Here is a 17,054-nt window from a genome sequence, read left to right on the forward strand (position 1 = left end):
TCTTCTTGTATTTTTGTGTCTTCTACATAGTTCTTCGATTTGTAAACAACAACAGCCCTTTTTAAGACAATAGATTATGTTCGCGGTAGATAAAGGTACGTCATAAGAATACAGATAAATATTTATTAGAATCTTACAATTAAGCATTTTTTGAAGTTTCCTGTTTTTTAACACTTTAAAATGTGGAGACGGTGGAATGAAGCAGATGTTCCCCTGTTAAAAGAAAACATGGAAAACAACGCAGAATTTGAAGACGAAGTGGAGATGGTGATCGAACCTAATGACCATTTAGAAGACGAACTACCTCAGCAAATAAAAAACGAATCTATTTGTCTTCGGATGCTAAAGAAATTGTTTTGAATGTTTACAATTTTATAAGAAATTCAGAAGGGGAAGTAGGAACAGCAGTAAAAACAAGTGACGTGGTTAAAGTTCCGAAGTAAGTAAGAGAAAATGTTGCAAATGGGATAGTCAAGAGGAAAGTAAAAGAAGATGCTGGTACTTCGCGAGTTTTTTAAGAGTAAGACGCAGATCTAATTAGGGGTATAATCTACGACGCTCATTAAGTGAATAGTGTTTTGACCCTAGAAGAAGTGCATAAAAAGTACTGACAGACTTAAATATTAGTTGTGCTAAAGGCTTTTTTGAAGAAAATGGATTTTCAGTTCCCAACAATTAATAAACGTCAAATGCTAATGGAATCTCCTGCCAATAGTGTATTTAAACAGAACGTGGCTCGATACTCACGACACAGTAAAAAAAGGATGGTGTGATAACAGTAACAAGTGTGCTAGAATTGCCAGCTTTACATGGAAAACGCATAATAATTCTTAATGCTGGGTCCAAAAATGGTTGGGTGGAAGATGCCTTGTTTTTTACTGCCAAAAATGTCAAAGATTCAAGTGTAGATTACCGTGACAACATGACCGCCGAAATATTTGAGGACTTTTTCGAAAATCTGTTGTTACAGCTCTCGCCAAATACTGTTATTATCTTGGTTAATGTCTCATATTATTCGAAATTAGAAAAATTCCAAATACTTCTTCAAATAAGGAAGAAATTAAAGAATTTCTGTACGAAAATGATTTATATTTTAAAGAGAGCTACATGAAAAAACAACTTCTGGAATTATTAAAAATAAAACATTTTAATAAAGACTACAGAACGATTCGTATCATTGTATATTTAACCCGATTGAGATGATTTGGTCTGAGTTGAAAGCGCATAGAAGAAGAAATAACACTGCACGAAAATTTAGTGATAGTACCATAAACGTAATTCGGCAAGAAGTAGCTAAGTACAAAGCTGGTCTAACTGTGAAAAACGAGTAATAAATGATGAAAATATTTATCGAGAACGATTAGTGGCGCAGTCGATCATGGAACTAGGTGCGGACAGTAGCGATAGTGACGATTTTTCAAGTGACTGATACTTTATTATTATTATATTTAATATTTTGTATATTAATAATGATACAATGTAGAAATGTAATGCAATAGAACTGGTATCTCGCTTGTTAGTGTAGGTAGATGAATTCCCCAGGACGGTCCTGGGATGGTTACGGATAAGGGTCTGCTCGACAGGGTGTTCTATAAGGGGCTGCGGTTATTGAATAATAAACAGTAGGCAAAGTTAATCACGGGGCCGGTTGCAAAAGCACTATATTTCTGGTCGGAGTATAGCAATATTATTAGCTACAGGTAAATTTGGCGCAATAGGAAACTATTTAAAAAAAGTAATGAAGATAAGTAACGATTTTAAATATCGCATGTTATCCTAAATGCTGATTATGGAGCACAAGATGGAAGGAAAAAGAGATATAGGAAGAAAAATTAACTTCTAGCAACATTCGAGGCTGGACTAGCCCGATACTCATGCACTCTTAAAAGCCGCAAAGAATCGAAACGAGTTTGCAAAAATTATCGCCAACATTCATCGCGCCACGTTGAGAAGAAGACATTTCTAACCACAGGTACAGTGGAAATGTTATTCCACTTTTTGTTTGTTTGTTTGGCAAGCTGGCATATCACCGTCTGTCAGGTCGTCGTCCCGTTTCTCTGTAATACCCTTTTTATCGGTTCCCGATATAAGGCTCCCACTATTTGTTTGGTCGTGCTGACAGAACGGTTTATGAAACGGTGATCATCGAATTGCCGGCTTCACAGCAGACGCAGTTTTCATTGAATTGTTGGATCTTTACTCGACTATCTAATGACGTAAAAAAGTCATATCGGAATATTTATTTTTTTGTTTTCTTTTTGTAAGCCATCTGGTGGTAAGCACACGATCATTTCACTGATGATAGTCTCTGACTCAAATCGTAAAACTTTACTGCGGAAAATATCCGTTTGCTTAATACCGTATCTCGTTGCCCTTACCGAAACATCCGGTATATAGTTTACGGAACGGCTTACAAGGCTTAATTGTGATGTATCTCTCAATAAGTCAAAACGAAGACGACATCAAACATCAATTATGTCTGAGTGACATCGCGAAAGATCCTTTAAGAACCTGAAATTCAATTCACCACTGCGTGCAAGTGCGTGCGCTAGGCAGCACAGCAGACCGTCCTGTTCTGTTAAAAATAAGAAAGCGACTTGTTCAGAAACAAATTGAATTTCCCACTTGAGCGAATTGAGTCCGGGATGTCACGCTGTTAAATATAAAAGATAAAATGGTTGCCGTAATTGCTTTTCAAGGTTTAAAATAGACATTCATTTCAGTAAGTGATTGACTCGGCAGCCTCAGAAACTTAGTTTGACCCCTTTTTAAGGTTTATTCTTTAACGAGGATTCGTGACAATGATATATAGAGTGTTTCTTTGAAATAATCATTGACACCCATGCAACGTGTCGGCATTTTAAAAATATTTTAGCGGCAGCGAAATATGGCTTTGGCTGCTTTAAGTTCTTTGTGTTTGTTGTGTGTTAGCTGCCACGTAATGATTTCAGATATGCTCAACTTCACTGTTAAGAATTGAGAAAATGAAATTTGATACTATTCTGCACAGTTACAGTAGAAGCCCTACTAGGTGTTCAAAAAGTATGGATCACGAGCCAATCGAGCGTTTCAGCTACTTTAGGCACCGATTGTTTTCGGTGGATTTAAAGCACCGATGGGGGACAGTTCTGCCGATGGTCACGCTTCACTCGTTTTGCAAAAATGTACCAAAAAAAACTATAAGTAGTATGCACCACGTTTATAAACTTCTTCAGACAAATTTATAAACTTCTTGAGACACTGATTTATACAATATTACAAATTCGGAATTTTAGAGTATGGACTAGAAAAAATATGTTATGTTAAAAGACTGAAGTCGGATACGATAAGTCGTCTTTTTTACGGTTGCAACACCATCTATCGTCTTTGTGGCATAGAATTAATGTGTAAACACCCGGTATATACCTAGTAACTATGTGGTATCATACATTTAAATCAGTACCTGTACTGAAACGCTAAAATTGCGACATACATTAAAAACTCTTAATGCCTTTCTGCGAAATATTATTTATACCGCTGCAACCAAATCATATGTGTTTATTTACAATGACAACGCCGATAACCGACCCAGTCAATAACTTGTATTGTCTCGTTACTGAAATCTTTAGGCCTAACCAAGGAAACAACAACAGGGGCCTAATAGGTCAGTTATCGCTACGTATTTGTATCAGCTGTTCGGTAGTCCGCTTATTAAAGCGCACTATGGATGTCCAACGAAATATGGTACCCGACGACATCCTAGAAAACCTGTGCTGTCGAAAATGTTGGCGGTATTTAAACGTCATACCGATCCTCGTAGCACCTCTTGGAGAATATACATGCGGAAGATGCCACGTAAGCGCAAAGGATCAAGATAAAAATGCACCTCTGTTCATTTTAACGGACAATCTTAGCAAATACGAGCAGCACATCATTCCCATTTCGTTGTGCGCATACATTTCAAGAAAGTACCTGTTTCCATGCGTTAACCGATTCGATGGATGTACCGAGTTGCTAAAATTTCCCGAAGTGCTCTCCCACGAACGCGCATGCGCGTGCGAGCAACGTAAGTGTCCATATACGTGTCATTTTTGCGGCGCCAGCAGCCAACTGATCCATCACTTCAGGGAAGTCCATCGGAAGTTTTTTGCAAACAAAATCACCCTCGCCGTTAGTTTAAACCAGGACTATTCTAATATCCTCCTTTACAAAAGTCAAAATAATTTGGCTTTCGTCCGAATCAGGTTTTACTTGGACACCAAACGCTTTTACGTGAAAACGATTTTTATAAGCTCTACGAGGATTGCAGCGAGAATTGAGGTTATGTTCCAGAACCGTTTTCACGCCTTGCGTTTTCGGATCATATCCGGTACATTAATTGCAGCAAAGGACAAGAGTTACATAATGTCGTTTAAATTTGATGACAGTCGTATTTGTGATATCGGGACTATCACGTGTGCTTATACAATATTAACCGAATAAAGTACATCGTTTTATCCAAAAACTTTTACTAAAATTTCTATAATGGAAAAACTAAGTTTTATTTTGCGACTTTAAAATAATATTTCGCACTTCCATTTTTTTTACTTATTGGACGTTTTGGGAAAACGGGGCATAGCAATTTGCCGAAAATTGACCTAAAATTTTTCCATTGTTGCAGGGTTATTAACTGTATCGAAAAAAAGCAACAACCTTGATTTTTTAAACATGCAGCATGAAAATTTAGAAAACTGAAATTTTGGCTGCAACTTTCCAGTATCCTGGATAATAGTTCCCAGTACAGCAATAACTTTGTGGTGTATAGGGTGTTTACAAAATCATGATTTGTTCCGTCTTACATAAAGTTAGCAAACCGTTATTTTTTCTAATGGAATACACGATTCATGTCATTTCCCTTTACGTAAATGTTAAAGTTTATGAAAAAAAAATTGTTTTACATATTCGTAAGCGTAACCTTGAAAAGTCGTGATATCCGTTATATCATTGTCGATTAACAGATGGATTGAAAAGATCTAAAAACATATGACCAAATCCTCTAGGAATTACTATGTCGCCTTTTCTCAGAAAGTCTAATACTTCGTGAACAATGTAAAAATTTGTAAAAACTTTTTGTTCCGTCATTGCATGTTTTCCTTAATTGCAAATAGGTTTGGACATTGTGTTTTTATATAGTTTATTGACCTATGAGGCATAAATAAAATTACGTGGCTAAAATATGTTTCAATAACGAAAGTACTCCAGCTATTCTAGGATATCAACTAGAATATTAAGTTATTCTACACTTCATCAATTAGTATCAAGATTTCTCTGATACAATGTATTTCATTTATTTTGAAAGATTGACTTTGTCAAAAAGTTCCAACTAATGACGAAACCGTATAGCTACTAGAGATATAGAGGCCCTGAATGTACTGAAAATACAGGAACTTATAAAGAAACTATGAAAAAAAATTCGAGATATATTCAACATGCGCATGCGCGAGATTTAAAATTTCATTTTTAACCAATGATCTTACGGGATTCAACAAGCAAAATATGTTCAGATCGCAGTAAATCTACAGTTAAAAAAAAGTTTATTGTGTGAATATCGCTGTTAAGAAGGAAAACTGTGCAACGTGATATTAAGTGGGTGAAATGTAGAGACACGGTGCAAATTAAGTCCCTTCTTTACGAAAATATCATAGCCGCTTGATGCGCATGACTTTACCGCAGTGGGCCACTATATTATTTAATAGCTTATGGGAAAAACCATATAATAGATAATGCAGTCATCCAGGGAAGGTAAAAAATGATGCGGCTCATATTTCCGAATATAAAGCAATGATTTTCCGCGATTACATCTAAATTTTGTACACTAACATACACTTTGCGCCATTTCCTTTTTAAGCAGCAATTTTCATATACCTACGTCGATTTTGAGAAAATAGTGCAGTATAAAATTTAAACTAAAACCTGTCGTTTGACAAACTGTCAGCGGCCATGTTGGTTCTTCTACGGCGCTAGGTGTTATTGGTTGGTTTGAAATAACAAGTTTAATAGTTGAAAACGACATTTCAAATGATTACTCATGGGCCAGTAGTCTTTCTTAACTTATATTTCTAGTAACTATATGCGATAAAAAATATTCAGAGATATCTGGTTACAAAAACAGCCGATATTCCCACAGTCCATTCTGTGCATGATAATCATAGTTGGTATCTTTAAGTTGCAGTTCTTGTTGCAGAGACTATAAAGCTCTTCTGCTATCTCCACGGAAACGAAAATAACTATCTGTATGTACCTACCTTAAAAGATAAAAAACTTTCCACGATACTTTAGCAAAATATTTTAAGTAATGTTTAATGAGGTTTCTGATGATGTAAATAAAGAGTACGCTTTGTTTGTAACAGTCTGCTCATAAAAATAGACATTTGGTGCTAAAATGGACCAAGATGATGACATACCAGGTAAGATATACTAATGGAATAAATCACACAAATCAATTAAACTTTTTATAAAATTGTAAACAGTTTTGATGATTGATGGTATGCACGTAGTTGAATGTAAAACTTGAATTAGAAATAAGGAAGAAATGAGTTTGTTGGGGACATTTATAAAAATGAAATATACGTACATAAGCTTATTCATTATTTTTCTCACTTTTTTACCCAGATAATTATCGACATTATCAAACCTAGAGGAAAGTTGGCAACAGCATAGTACATGCTTATAAAATATATAATTTTATAATATATAATTTTCCGTAGAAGTGAAGATTTGATAATGTAGGGAGAATACACACAGCACATAAGATCTCGTTCCATACTTAAATAAATTTTTAGTGCCCATAAATAATGATTTGGAAAGGACAATCGCTGACGCGTTCGAAGTCTTCGACCATGCGGGCAACAAAATAATAGATGTCCGGGAAGTGGGTACCATAGTCCGTGGTCTGGGCTGTTGCCCAACTGAAGCTGAAGTCCAAGAGATAGTCATGGCCGTTGAAGATCAACGTAGTCCAGGAAGCGTCCATCTTTCGAAATTTTTACCATATGTTTCCCAACTCATCACCGAACATAAGTAAAGTTACATATACTGTCATATGCAGGGCTCCCAAACGTACTGCATTAAAAGAAGAAAGTTCAATAAAGAAAAAGGGCCACCTTATATTTTTCCCAATATTTGCATTTCTTGTTTCAACAAAAATACAAATTTATTGAAAGTTAAATTTGAGAAAATAATTCCGTTTCCCTTACAAATTTAGGAGTATTATTTATTGTATTGACTTTGATCTTTTAGTTAGGTTATAAGGTCATACACTAATAATTCTACTATTACTTTCCCTGTATACTAAGCTAAAAGTTAATAGGTATGAACCTGCCAGTCCTGAAGAGCTTCTTGAGGCATTTAAAACATTGGATTTTGAGGGCAAAGGCTTTTTAACTAAAGACTATATCTCTACACTAATGACTCAAGATGGAGAACCGTTCAATCAAGATGAGCTTGACGAAATGCTGGAAATAGCAATTGACCCACACACACAGACCGTCCCATATGAATATTACATAAATCAACTGATGGTTTGTGATCATTATAACCGTATTTTTCACCTAATATAACCGCATGTCTCCCCCAATTTTGCACAGCATGAACCTTTAGGTGAAGACAACATATTTGCATTAGCAAGGCGAGTAGAATCTGAAAAACCCCCACCTCTTCCCCCTCCTCGTAGGATGTCCGAATATTTAAGATTGCCGGAAGGTTTTTTCATAAATTGAAAAAGGTACTATTTACTTTTCTTTTTAATAAACAAAACAAATACCACCAACATAATATTATATACACATAAGACCTTTGTTTTACAATTTGGAAAAACTTATGTTTGAATCTTTGGACATTTGACCCATCACCGCTTTTGTCAGGTCTTCACTCTGCAACATCATTTGGTTCCATAGAGCCTAAAAATTGACGTAATGTTATGTTCTGTTTCAGATCGATGCTCTCCACTAAATAGATGCAGTCAAATTGGAGTTTGAAACTTACAATATGCTCCAAGCCCTCTTGCACAGTATGATCTCTGGAATAAACTAAACTAAGTTTTGTTCCCTGGATTGCCACTGGACTTTTCTTTGCTATATCCTCTGCTATTTTTAAAACTTTTTCCAACATACTAAAAAAATTTCCTAGTTACTGAAACCAGTAAAATTTGGGTCAATTTCAAAGTTAATTTTCTGGTGAACTGCTGATTCGATTTGAAAATATATATATTTTTAAATTATTTATTTATCAACGGGTCAAGCGCCCAATGTAAATTAAAATAAGATTCACACAAAACAAAATAGTAAAAAACAAAATAAAATAAAACAGAATGAAACAGATGGACAACGAACCAAGACAAATATTCAATGGACAAGTTTGGAATAGTTTTACTGACAGTCTTTTAGTTCTTTAAATATTATTGCACTCTGGAAACAGTCAAGTTGGTCCAAAACGCGATTTGCTAGTGCGGCTGATCTATTCAGAAAAGACCTTTCTAATGGCCTGTATGTGGACATTATATGAAGGTTACCACACACAGGAGCAATAATCCACGTGTGGACGCAAGAGGGAGCAGAACAGTAATCTGAGAGATGGAATACTCTGAAAGTCCACTATACACCACTTAATAAAGCCCAAAATCTGAAGTGATTTAGACACAATGTTTATCAGATTCTGTGCAAATTTGAATTCGTGTATTTGAGTCATTTCTCAGCATCCTGTATATTTATTCGTACGTACATACGTACGTATAAGTACGGAATTTAATTTCAAGTTTTGCCACAATACAAGACGAGTTTTACAATCTCAGACCACATTATGCAAGAATGGTACAAAATTATTTCAATGGTATCTTGGACTGATCAAAGGGGTAAATGAATATTATCAGCTAAATAAATATGTACTAATATCGATTAATCAAAAATTAAAGGCTTGATCCAGGAGTAGAGCATAGTGGATTTAATTTGGTTGATTTTTATGATTTTCTTTCAGTTTTTTTTTTGTAATAAACATATTTTATTTAATAAGTGAGATAAAGACGTGAATAAAAAACAAAATGCTGAGAAAAGGCGAGGCTCTGCACTGCCTTAGACAAACACCTAATAGCGTTGACAGAATATAATATTGAGTATAAAACTGGTTTTCCCATAAACACTCCATATATGTTTAAAACTAGAATTTATATAAAAATAATTTTTGCATCATAATTTCATATATCAGCATATTGTCCAGGTTGGCCCAAATTTTAGTGTAAATCTTGTGAAGTATAAATGAAGGAATAATGTTATAAAGTTTAGTATACAATAGATGGGGGTCACAGAAAACAGAATTGTTAGTGGAGTAACCATAGAATTTTATAACAATTTTTTATTCCTTGTTGGCAAATATTTAATTATCACATGGAATCACAGTTAAAATTTTACCATCTACAATATAGGTAAACTGCAAGATTACCAAATAAATCATAACAATAACAAAAAAATGTAAAACTCTGTCTTGATGGACTGATACAAATTACTTTACTCACTCATCTTTTGTATCGAATACCCTGGATATAAGTCCACAACTCAGTGCTTCAGAGGCAGGCATCTTTCTAGCTGTAAAACAAAGTTCTCTAGCTAAACTATCTGATCCAACAACTTTCGGCAACCTCTGCAATGTGCCTACATCTGCTGCCATTCCTATGTCTACCTAAAAATCATTTGAATAGGAAAGGATGACATAAGGATTGGGTTCTTATTCTCTCTAAATTACAAAATAAAATGTAACAGCAACAAGACGACAACAAATGTATATATCGCCTGATCCTTACTACATACCTCCTTTACTTGAAACCAGGCATCCTTGGTGCAATATCGCATATCAGCAGCAGTAATCATATCGACACCTGCACCAACACAGGCTGCATGAATGGCAGCAAGAACTGGTTTGCGGCAAAGTTCCAGAGAAGACATTGACCTCTGACAATCAGTTAAGATTTGATAAAAATGTTTCGCTTTCTTGGAGACATCTCCCAATTCATTAATTTGAGGGAATACCTCAGCTGTATCTTGCAAATCCATCCCTGCTGTGAAATGCTTTCCATTGCCACTTAATACAATAGCTCTGCAATTCTCATCACTACTCAAGTTGTGGAAGCATTTTTCGATATCACTATAGTCCAAAAAAAAGGAAGTTTCTATTTTGTAACGAAACTTTCTAACTAATTGAATACAATACTTACGACCACATTGTTCTGTTAAGTGCATTAAGACGTTCTGGTCTATTGAGTTGCACATGATACACAAATTCTCTTGGAATTGTGATTGACAAAGTTTGAAATCTAGGAACATCAGAAGACATTGCTCTAATGTTGTGCAAAATCGCTAAAAAATGTAATTAAATTTTTATTGTTTAACAATAAAAATAAACTTTCAAAATTGCAAAATTAAGTATACCTTTAGAAAACCTGTTCGACTTGCAAATAAAAGAGTTGGATATATAAAACATACTTTCTTTAAAAGAAAAATGACCTTGTTATATCAAGTACTTCCAAACATGGATAAAAAAATAATATAACATAAATTATAATCAAAAAAATTAACTACAATTTTTGCGTTACAGATCATAAATAGAAAACAACACAGACCACAAGATAAAATTCAAAACTGATAGTTCCACTTAACCGAATGTTAAGTTATAAGTCGGGGATTGCTACGACTAACTTTAAAATAACTAAAATTTTGCATAAAATAAATTATAGGAAGGTCAATAGCTTTGAAATAACAAGATTTTTAAAAGGATAGTCCATGAACGTGACAGGGATATAAACTTGGTTAGTGGCGTTACGCTGACGACTATGATCTTGAGATATAAATATTGACGTGATACTGTAATGAATGGGCGAATGTCCTTAACAGGCTGGCCCAACGAACTAAGAGCTAATTGTAAAACAATCGCCATTGCATTTTCTCTTTGGTGTTGCCGCAAAGCAAAAGACATCTTTTGTGTGGATTCCAAGTACATCAAATTAAAATTAGTAAGTTTTTTTACTATTTAAAGGTTTTCGAAGCTGCGTATCATTCCGCGAACAGTTATGAGAAGAATTTCGCCAATGCGAGGCGGTAGACGGTTTGGGTCTCCTAGACGAAGATCCCGCCATCGTTCGGTTAGCCCGATCGCCATGCCTATTCCTCCCGGTTTAGATGACCTTAGCATTCTCCCAAAATGGAGTCACCAGAGGCCACCGGAAAGACAGCGTCCAAGAAGCCGTTCCCGAGAGAAAATGCCTCGACCTAGGGATCGATCCAGGGAAAGGCAGAGAGATATAGATAGGAAGGATAAGCACCAGAGTGGAAAGCATTTACGAGATCGTAATCGTGAACATCCCCATTTTCAAGATAATTTTCGCCCTTTTAAAGAAGAAATTCCGGGTGTGGATATGGAGGAGTCTTATTTAGATGGTCAACCTATTAATTTTCATTCGAACTTCAATGGGCCGGTTTCACTTTTGCATGATGTACAAGGTTCAGGGCCTAGTGGAATCCCGAATCGTCGTGGTAGAAGTCCTCGACGAAGTCCTATTCGACATCGTCCTAGGAGAAGCCCAAATCGAGGTCGCCCAAGTCCTGTCCGGACCAGTCCCAATGCTTTATTGCAACCAACTGAGAAAAATGAGAATGTTGATAGAATTGACCGACTTGAGAAGCTAGTGGAAAAACTTGTGCAAGGAAATGTGACCTCAAATAACCCAAGCTTGATGGATTCTGGAACATCAAGGAATGAGAATGGTATACCAGAGCTGATTCCAAGCAATACAAAATTTACAACTTCAATGTGGCTAAACAATTTGCACCAAGAATGCCTTGATCGTAATTATAACGAAAAATTATGCATTAAATATGTGCAAAATAAAATGACAGGTATTATGAAGGCATGGTTTAAGACTGTATCTACATATGATTTTACTTGGCCCGAATTGAAACTACTCATTACAAAAACGTTTCCAGATAACGTGGACTTTGCTCAAACGTTGAGGATGTTGGTTCAGAGGGAAAAGTTTTCGGAGGAAACCATAACCCAGTATTTTTTCAGTAAAATGTATTTGTGCGAAGCATGTAAAATTACTGGAGAAAATGCAGTTTCTTGCTTGATTGATGGTTTGCCGAACCCATTCATGAAACAAGATATGCAGGCCTACAACTTCTTGACACCTGAAAGTTTATTTGCTGAATTGTTGCTTAGATTCCATAATAATGATAAAGTTGGCCCTTCAAATAGGGAAGTTGAGACTTATGAGGGAAGTTTGAGAGATTTTCGCAAGGAAGAAGACAATCGAGGGCAGCCCAGTTTTAAGAACGAGGGCGGCAGGTGTGCAACATGCAAAAAATTTGGTCACTTTACCGTTGATTGCAGACACGCGCCCATATGCTACAAATGTAAGAAGAAGGGACATATTGCTGCCAAATGTGCGTTTGTCGGTCTTTTAAATCAAAAAGATTCTAAAAATTGTGGTTATTTAATAATTTGTGAAGTGAATGGATTGAAACTGCAAGGTCAAGTGGATACTGGATGTGCTGTTGTGACTGTGCAAAAAGGTGTTGCAAAGAAGCTATGTTTGGCGATTTCCCCTTCATCAAACGTCCTCACTGGATATGGGGGTGGGATCATAAACGTAATTGGAGAGGCGCGAGTTATTCTTAAAGTGGACGGTACAGAAAAGCTGACTTCTGTTTTAATTGTTCCTGACAAACATCAGGAGTTTCCTTTCATTATTGGACGCGATTATTTGGATCAAGATGGAGTTGCAGTACTGATTGAGGGCAAAAAACTGAAGGTTTTACACAAGGATAAGCTTGATCCTTCAAAACTGCAGTCAGCGAATATCATCATTGGTGATTAACAAAGGTGACATAATTATGTCAACCAAATCACATATTGTGTACGTAAGTATTACGAAAAAGTAAGCAGTAAAACAAACCTTGTAGCAGAGATTTTGATATTTGGAACATTGTTTCAATTTGGATTTGGGTTTGTTTAGTTTGGTGGGGTTTGTTGCAGTATATACAGTAAATTAAAATGTTTTCGTTCTTGGGCTATGACATAAGAAAGATGAAATAAAGTTCAAAATTTGTAGCAACTATCTTTAATCAAATATATTATTTTAAAGGTTTCTGGACATATAAGTTATTTATTTCAATAATCAGTGGACATTGAACAAGGTTATTTTCAATGAATAGGTTTTGAATGTTTGGTAGTAAATATTCTAGCTATAGATTGCCTAGAACGACAAGGAAGAAATTTCATGCGCTTCTCTACGGTTTGTTTAATTTTAACACAAGGACGTCTAGGGATTCATCAGACCATCATGTAGTAAATTTGAAGCTGAAAAAGGAACTGAAGATATTCGTCCACACTGGTCAGTTATACTACAGTAGAAAACTGGAGTGCTGTGGAATGGTTGTAGTGAAAAAAAGAGCTTTAACAAGGCTGTTACAGAGTCGCCAGGATTTTAAAAATTATTTGTTAAATCATTCTTGAAACAAGACTTGTTTTAACATCTAGGATAAAAGATGAAACATATATTGCAGAAACAGATAGGTCAAGGATTCGACCATAGGATTAGTGTTTCACTCGTAATTCAAATTTGCTGATAGATGTGTGATTGAGAAAAGGGCGACCACATCAAGGGGATAGTGACATTCTAATGCTAGTTCAATGTTCAATGCCTTAGTTGGAATTCTAGAAACGAAACTGCTTAGCGAGGAAACTATTGAGCAATCCAAATGAAAGAACAATACCTAAAGATTTTCAGAAAAAGGCTACAGATTGCGATTACTATTCTAATGGGTCATTGCTTATCAACAAATACCAATCTAAGTTGTTTCTAAGTAGCACCCGTACATCCAGAATATAGAAACAGCAAGAAGAGTCAGTAAAACACACCCTCGTTTAGGCGTGAAACCATACTGAGGGAATCGATCCAGCCCATATAGGAATCAGAGTTAAAAATCTTGGAGCTGTCATCATTGATTATTCTGGAAACAGGACTTCAATGTTTAACCCTCAAGTATAAAATAGGAAAACATACTAGAGAAAGGAAAAGTCAATGATCCCACCTTTTGCGGACAGACGCGTGGGCAAATCTTGTATCCAATCCATATGGGAGTCAGATAAAATTCTTGAAGTTGTCATCGCCAATGTTAGAATCACTAGAGTTACTACAGGCTCTGAGCATTCTATCTAATACGGGGCACAATGGGGCTGCTGGGGTCTAAATGATGTGCAACTGCAACTAGATTTCCGGATTACTCTTGGATAAAGAAAACACAAAATCCGGTAACCGTTGTATGACTTGTCTGTCAACCACTGCCAAGCGGTAATATTGCCAATGAGCATATCAGAAGTAATGCGGAATTTAATGAGAAAATCCCATTCGAGTTTTGCTCTTACAGCTGCTTTCATATTTTTTGAAAGGAAGAGGAAATTTCAAGATCTAAGTTTAGTAGTAGTTTAAGTAAGCAAAGTTTTTAGTTATTAGCGCAATGTGAAGTCGATATTACAAATTATCCTGTCGCATTGCAATTAATTAAACGGAAAGGAATCAATAATTCCTCAATATTCGGAAGACCCGTTTTGGATATATTTTCATCCTAGGATAAATACGTCTGGAATCAGGATGCTAGTATCACCGGAATTATACTTTGAGATGTAATAGAAGCTGATTCAGTGCTCAGTGCAGTTGTCTTTCGCTAATCAAAAATATGGCTCCAGCCGTTGAAGAACGTTGGTAATGGAAAAATGAAACATTACTACAAAAAAAAACAAGGATTGTTGAAGAAACTTCCAACTGGAATTTTGGTCGTCTCTAAAGAAATTGCCAATAGGTTGTTGCTAAAGTTTGATTTATTGGAAATTATTTGCCTTGAGTGGTCAACTCGATATATCCGGAGAATAACACAAAACTTAAAAAGATGGTACGAGGAGACTTGGCGTTCTTTTGATCAAGTTCCTATTCATTTCTACCACCTGCTGCGAGTTACGTTCTGTCATTCATTTATGTTGATTAGAACAAAAGAAGTATAAACAACAGCGTGTTGGCTGTATAAACGTGAATTTTCAATGCTTGAGGATCGTTAATTGGCGATTTGGGACCTGGGACCGAAGATATCGCCACAACGGACGGAAATATCGACGCAGAAGAGGGCGAGGTATTCTAACTGTCATTGGGGATCGACGAAAAAGTGAATGACTGGATGAGTTTATCCATATGAAGACATTAACTAGACGCTACTGCTAGACTCTAAGCCGCATCCAATTGAAAAAAATAGCACCAAGTGATTATCATTTCACCGAAGTCACGCCTAGGTACAACAAATTTGAGTAACAAAAGAGTTCCCAGGAGGTGCTACTTGTAGCAGAAAAGGTTATCACATTGATAGCAGGGATTAACTAGAAAAATATATAAAGTTTAATAAAAAGGGATAATAGTAAAAATCAGCGTGATTTTCTTTGGCAAAACGTACGAGTCCATATACAGTACATATAAGCTCTCGTACAGCGCAAGACAGTGAAGACAATCACTCTCATGTAAAGTAAAGATGATTTTTAAAAAACGAAACTCACTGTGCTTTGATTTAACTCAGAATTCCTTCGTTGCGACGTTCGCTGAAAGATTTTGGTAGCAGTAAAGATATCCACAAAATTTGACACATCACTGCAAAAACCAGGAATCGAAAAGGTTATGACGAAGGTGTTATGGCTCTGGAGAATAATGCACATTGTTTGAAATACAATGAATGACCGGCCGTTAAGTACTACTCTTTGAGAAAGCGAATTTTGTTCCAAATATTATAATCACTTCATTCTCGGCTATGACAGATAATGGCTTGGCGGAAAAGATTTGAAACAGGCCTATTTCCATAACGGATTAGTACGTTTCATACATCTATTTGTTTTTAATGTCTAAGGCAGTGAAAACATTTGGAAGTTAAATTTTTTTTTCTTTTTTCCGCAGGGCTGACAACCGCAGTAGAACACATTTGGGATCATCATGACCATTTGCGACTTTTTTAATTTTATCATATGGTGTGACGCGACATCCTAGATTTTATGAAACCGTTTTTTTTTTTGTGAGTTATTTGGAAAATAAATTTTCGCAACATAAAATTAGTGCCAGCTTATTTTTATGCATGATCCAGCACGAAACATTTACGCCAATTTTTTTGGTTAGTTTTTCGAATCCGACCAGTCAAACGGTAAGATTTATTTTAATCCATATTTGTATTAGCTACATAAAATTTGTTTATTCACAAATTGTTCATAATCACAAGATTTAAATTCTGTTTTTCTTATCTTATTCAATTAGCTAAATAAAACACGTGATACTCAACTCAACAATGATTTCTTTAACAAGAAATATACCAAGTTAACAAAAGTTATATTGGATGCCCATGATTTAAGCTATTAATAGATCCAAATACTGCAAGTCATTTTATATTTATTTATTTATCCACAAGTTCTATTTTATCATCACCGATAGTCATATTTCCACTTACCACCAGGTTTGTCATATAAGTGGTTACTGAGAAGTTGATGTTTAAACCCCCCCAGAACACACTTCCTGGAGGGAGGTGTTGGTGTGCTAGTGCAGTTGTATCGTCATAGTTGCGTTTTTGTATTAATCTCGGACTAGTGTATCGAAACTTCTTAAAAGATTAGCCGTACAACTGAATACATTATTGCAGGATATGGTATCTCTATGTTGAGGATATGTTCATTGTCTGAAATGGAACCAATGAATAGGCCTTTGTCAATTACCTTAATTCGTTACATCCATCTGTTACTCGTATAAGTGTTTCTGTAGATGCACACACCGGACAGTACTTAAATTTTGAGGCCGACTATTCTGGAGCAACCAAGCGGGGAATAATTAAAACCATTTGCAAAAGAGCATTGACGCATCATCCTTCGATGCTGAACTAAGCAATATTAAAAAAGATTTTTGCTTCAGAAGGACCAAAAACTGATTTCCATAAAATAAACATATTTTTTATTAATGTTACATAATGCATTTTTCT

The 17,054-nt window shown here is 35.6% G+C and overlaps 3 protein-coding genes across 5 annotated transcripts; 2 read left to right on the forward strand and 1 right to left on the reverse strand.

Moving 5' to 3' along the window:
* The first annotated feature begins 6,189 nt into the window (after positions 1-6,189).
* Positions 6,190-8,073, forward strand: LOC132697879 (dynein regulatory complex protein 8). Of its 2 annotated transcripts, XM_060663606.1 has the most exons (5): positions 6,190-6,425; positions 6,801-7,038; positions 7,328-7,538; positions 7,605-7,741; positions 7,951-8,073. In XM_060663606.1, exons 1-4 carry the CDS (start codon positions 6,401-6,403, stop codon positions 7,734-7,736), a joined length of 606 nt encoding a protein of 201 aa, XP_060519589.1. In that variant the 5' UTR covers positions 6,190-6,400; the 3' UTR covers positions 7,737-7,741; positions 7,951-8,073. The 2 variants fall into 2 exon arrangements, with proteins under 2 accessions (XP_060519589.1, XP_060519590.1); XM_060663607.1 differs by lacking the exon at positions 7,605-7,741 and having other exon boundaries at positions 7,951-8,065.
* Positions 7,743-10,618, reverse strand: LOC132697877 (delta(3,5)-Delta(2,4)-dienoyl-CoA isomerase, mitochondrial). Its single transcript, XM_060663605.1, has 6 exons — positions 10,434-10,618; positions 10,220-10,361; positions 9,816-10,149; positions 9,524-9,687; positions 8,002-8,128; positions 7,743-7,916 (listed from the first exon to the last, which is right to left on the reverse strand). The coding sequence occupies exons 1-6, from the start codon at positions 10,483-10,485 to the stop codon at positions 7,818-7,820; spliced, it is 918 nt and encodes a 305-aa protein (XP_060519588.1). The 5' UTR covers positions 10,486-10,618; the 3' UTR covers positions 7,743-7,817.
* A 319-nt stretch (positions 10,619-10,937) lies between these two features.
* LOC132698356 (uncharacterized) lies at positions 10,938-16,937 on the forward strand. 2 transcript variants are annotated; one of them, XM_060664365.1, is made up of 3 exons: positions 10,946-11,014; positions 11,070-12,920; positions 15,992-16,937. In XM_060664365.1, the coding sequence occupies exon 2, from the start codon at positions 11,072-11,074 to the stop codon at positions 12,875-12,877; it is 1,806 nt and encodes a 601-aa protein (XP_060520348.1). In that variant the 5' UTR covers positions 10,946-11,014; positions 11,070-11,071; the 3' UTR covers positions 12,878-12,920; positions 15,992-16,937. The 2 variants fall into 2 exon arrangements, with proteins under 2 accessions (XP_060520347.1, XP_060520348.1); XM_060664364.1 differs by having other exon boundaries at positions 10,938-12,916.
* Positions 16,938-17,054: the final 117 nt, after the last annotated feature.

This window comes from Cylas formicarius, unplaced genomic scaffold (assembly GCF_029955315.1).
Source record: "Cylas formicarius isolate icCylForm1 unplaced genomic scaffold, icCylForm1.1 PGA_scaffold_2__14_contigs__length_35257938, whole genome shotgun sequence".
NCBI classification, from domain to species: Eukaryota; Metazoa; Arthropoda; class Insecta; order Coleoptera; family Brentidae; genus Cylas; species Cylas formicarius.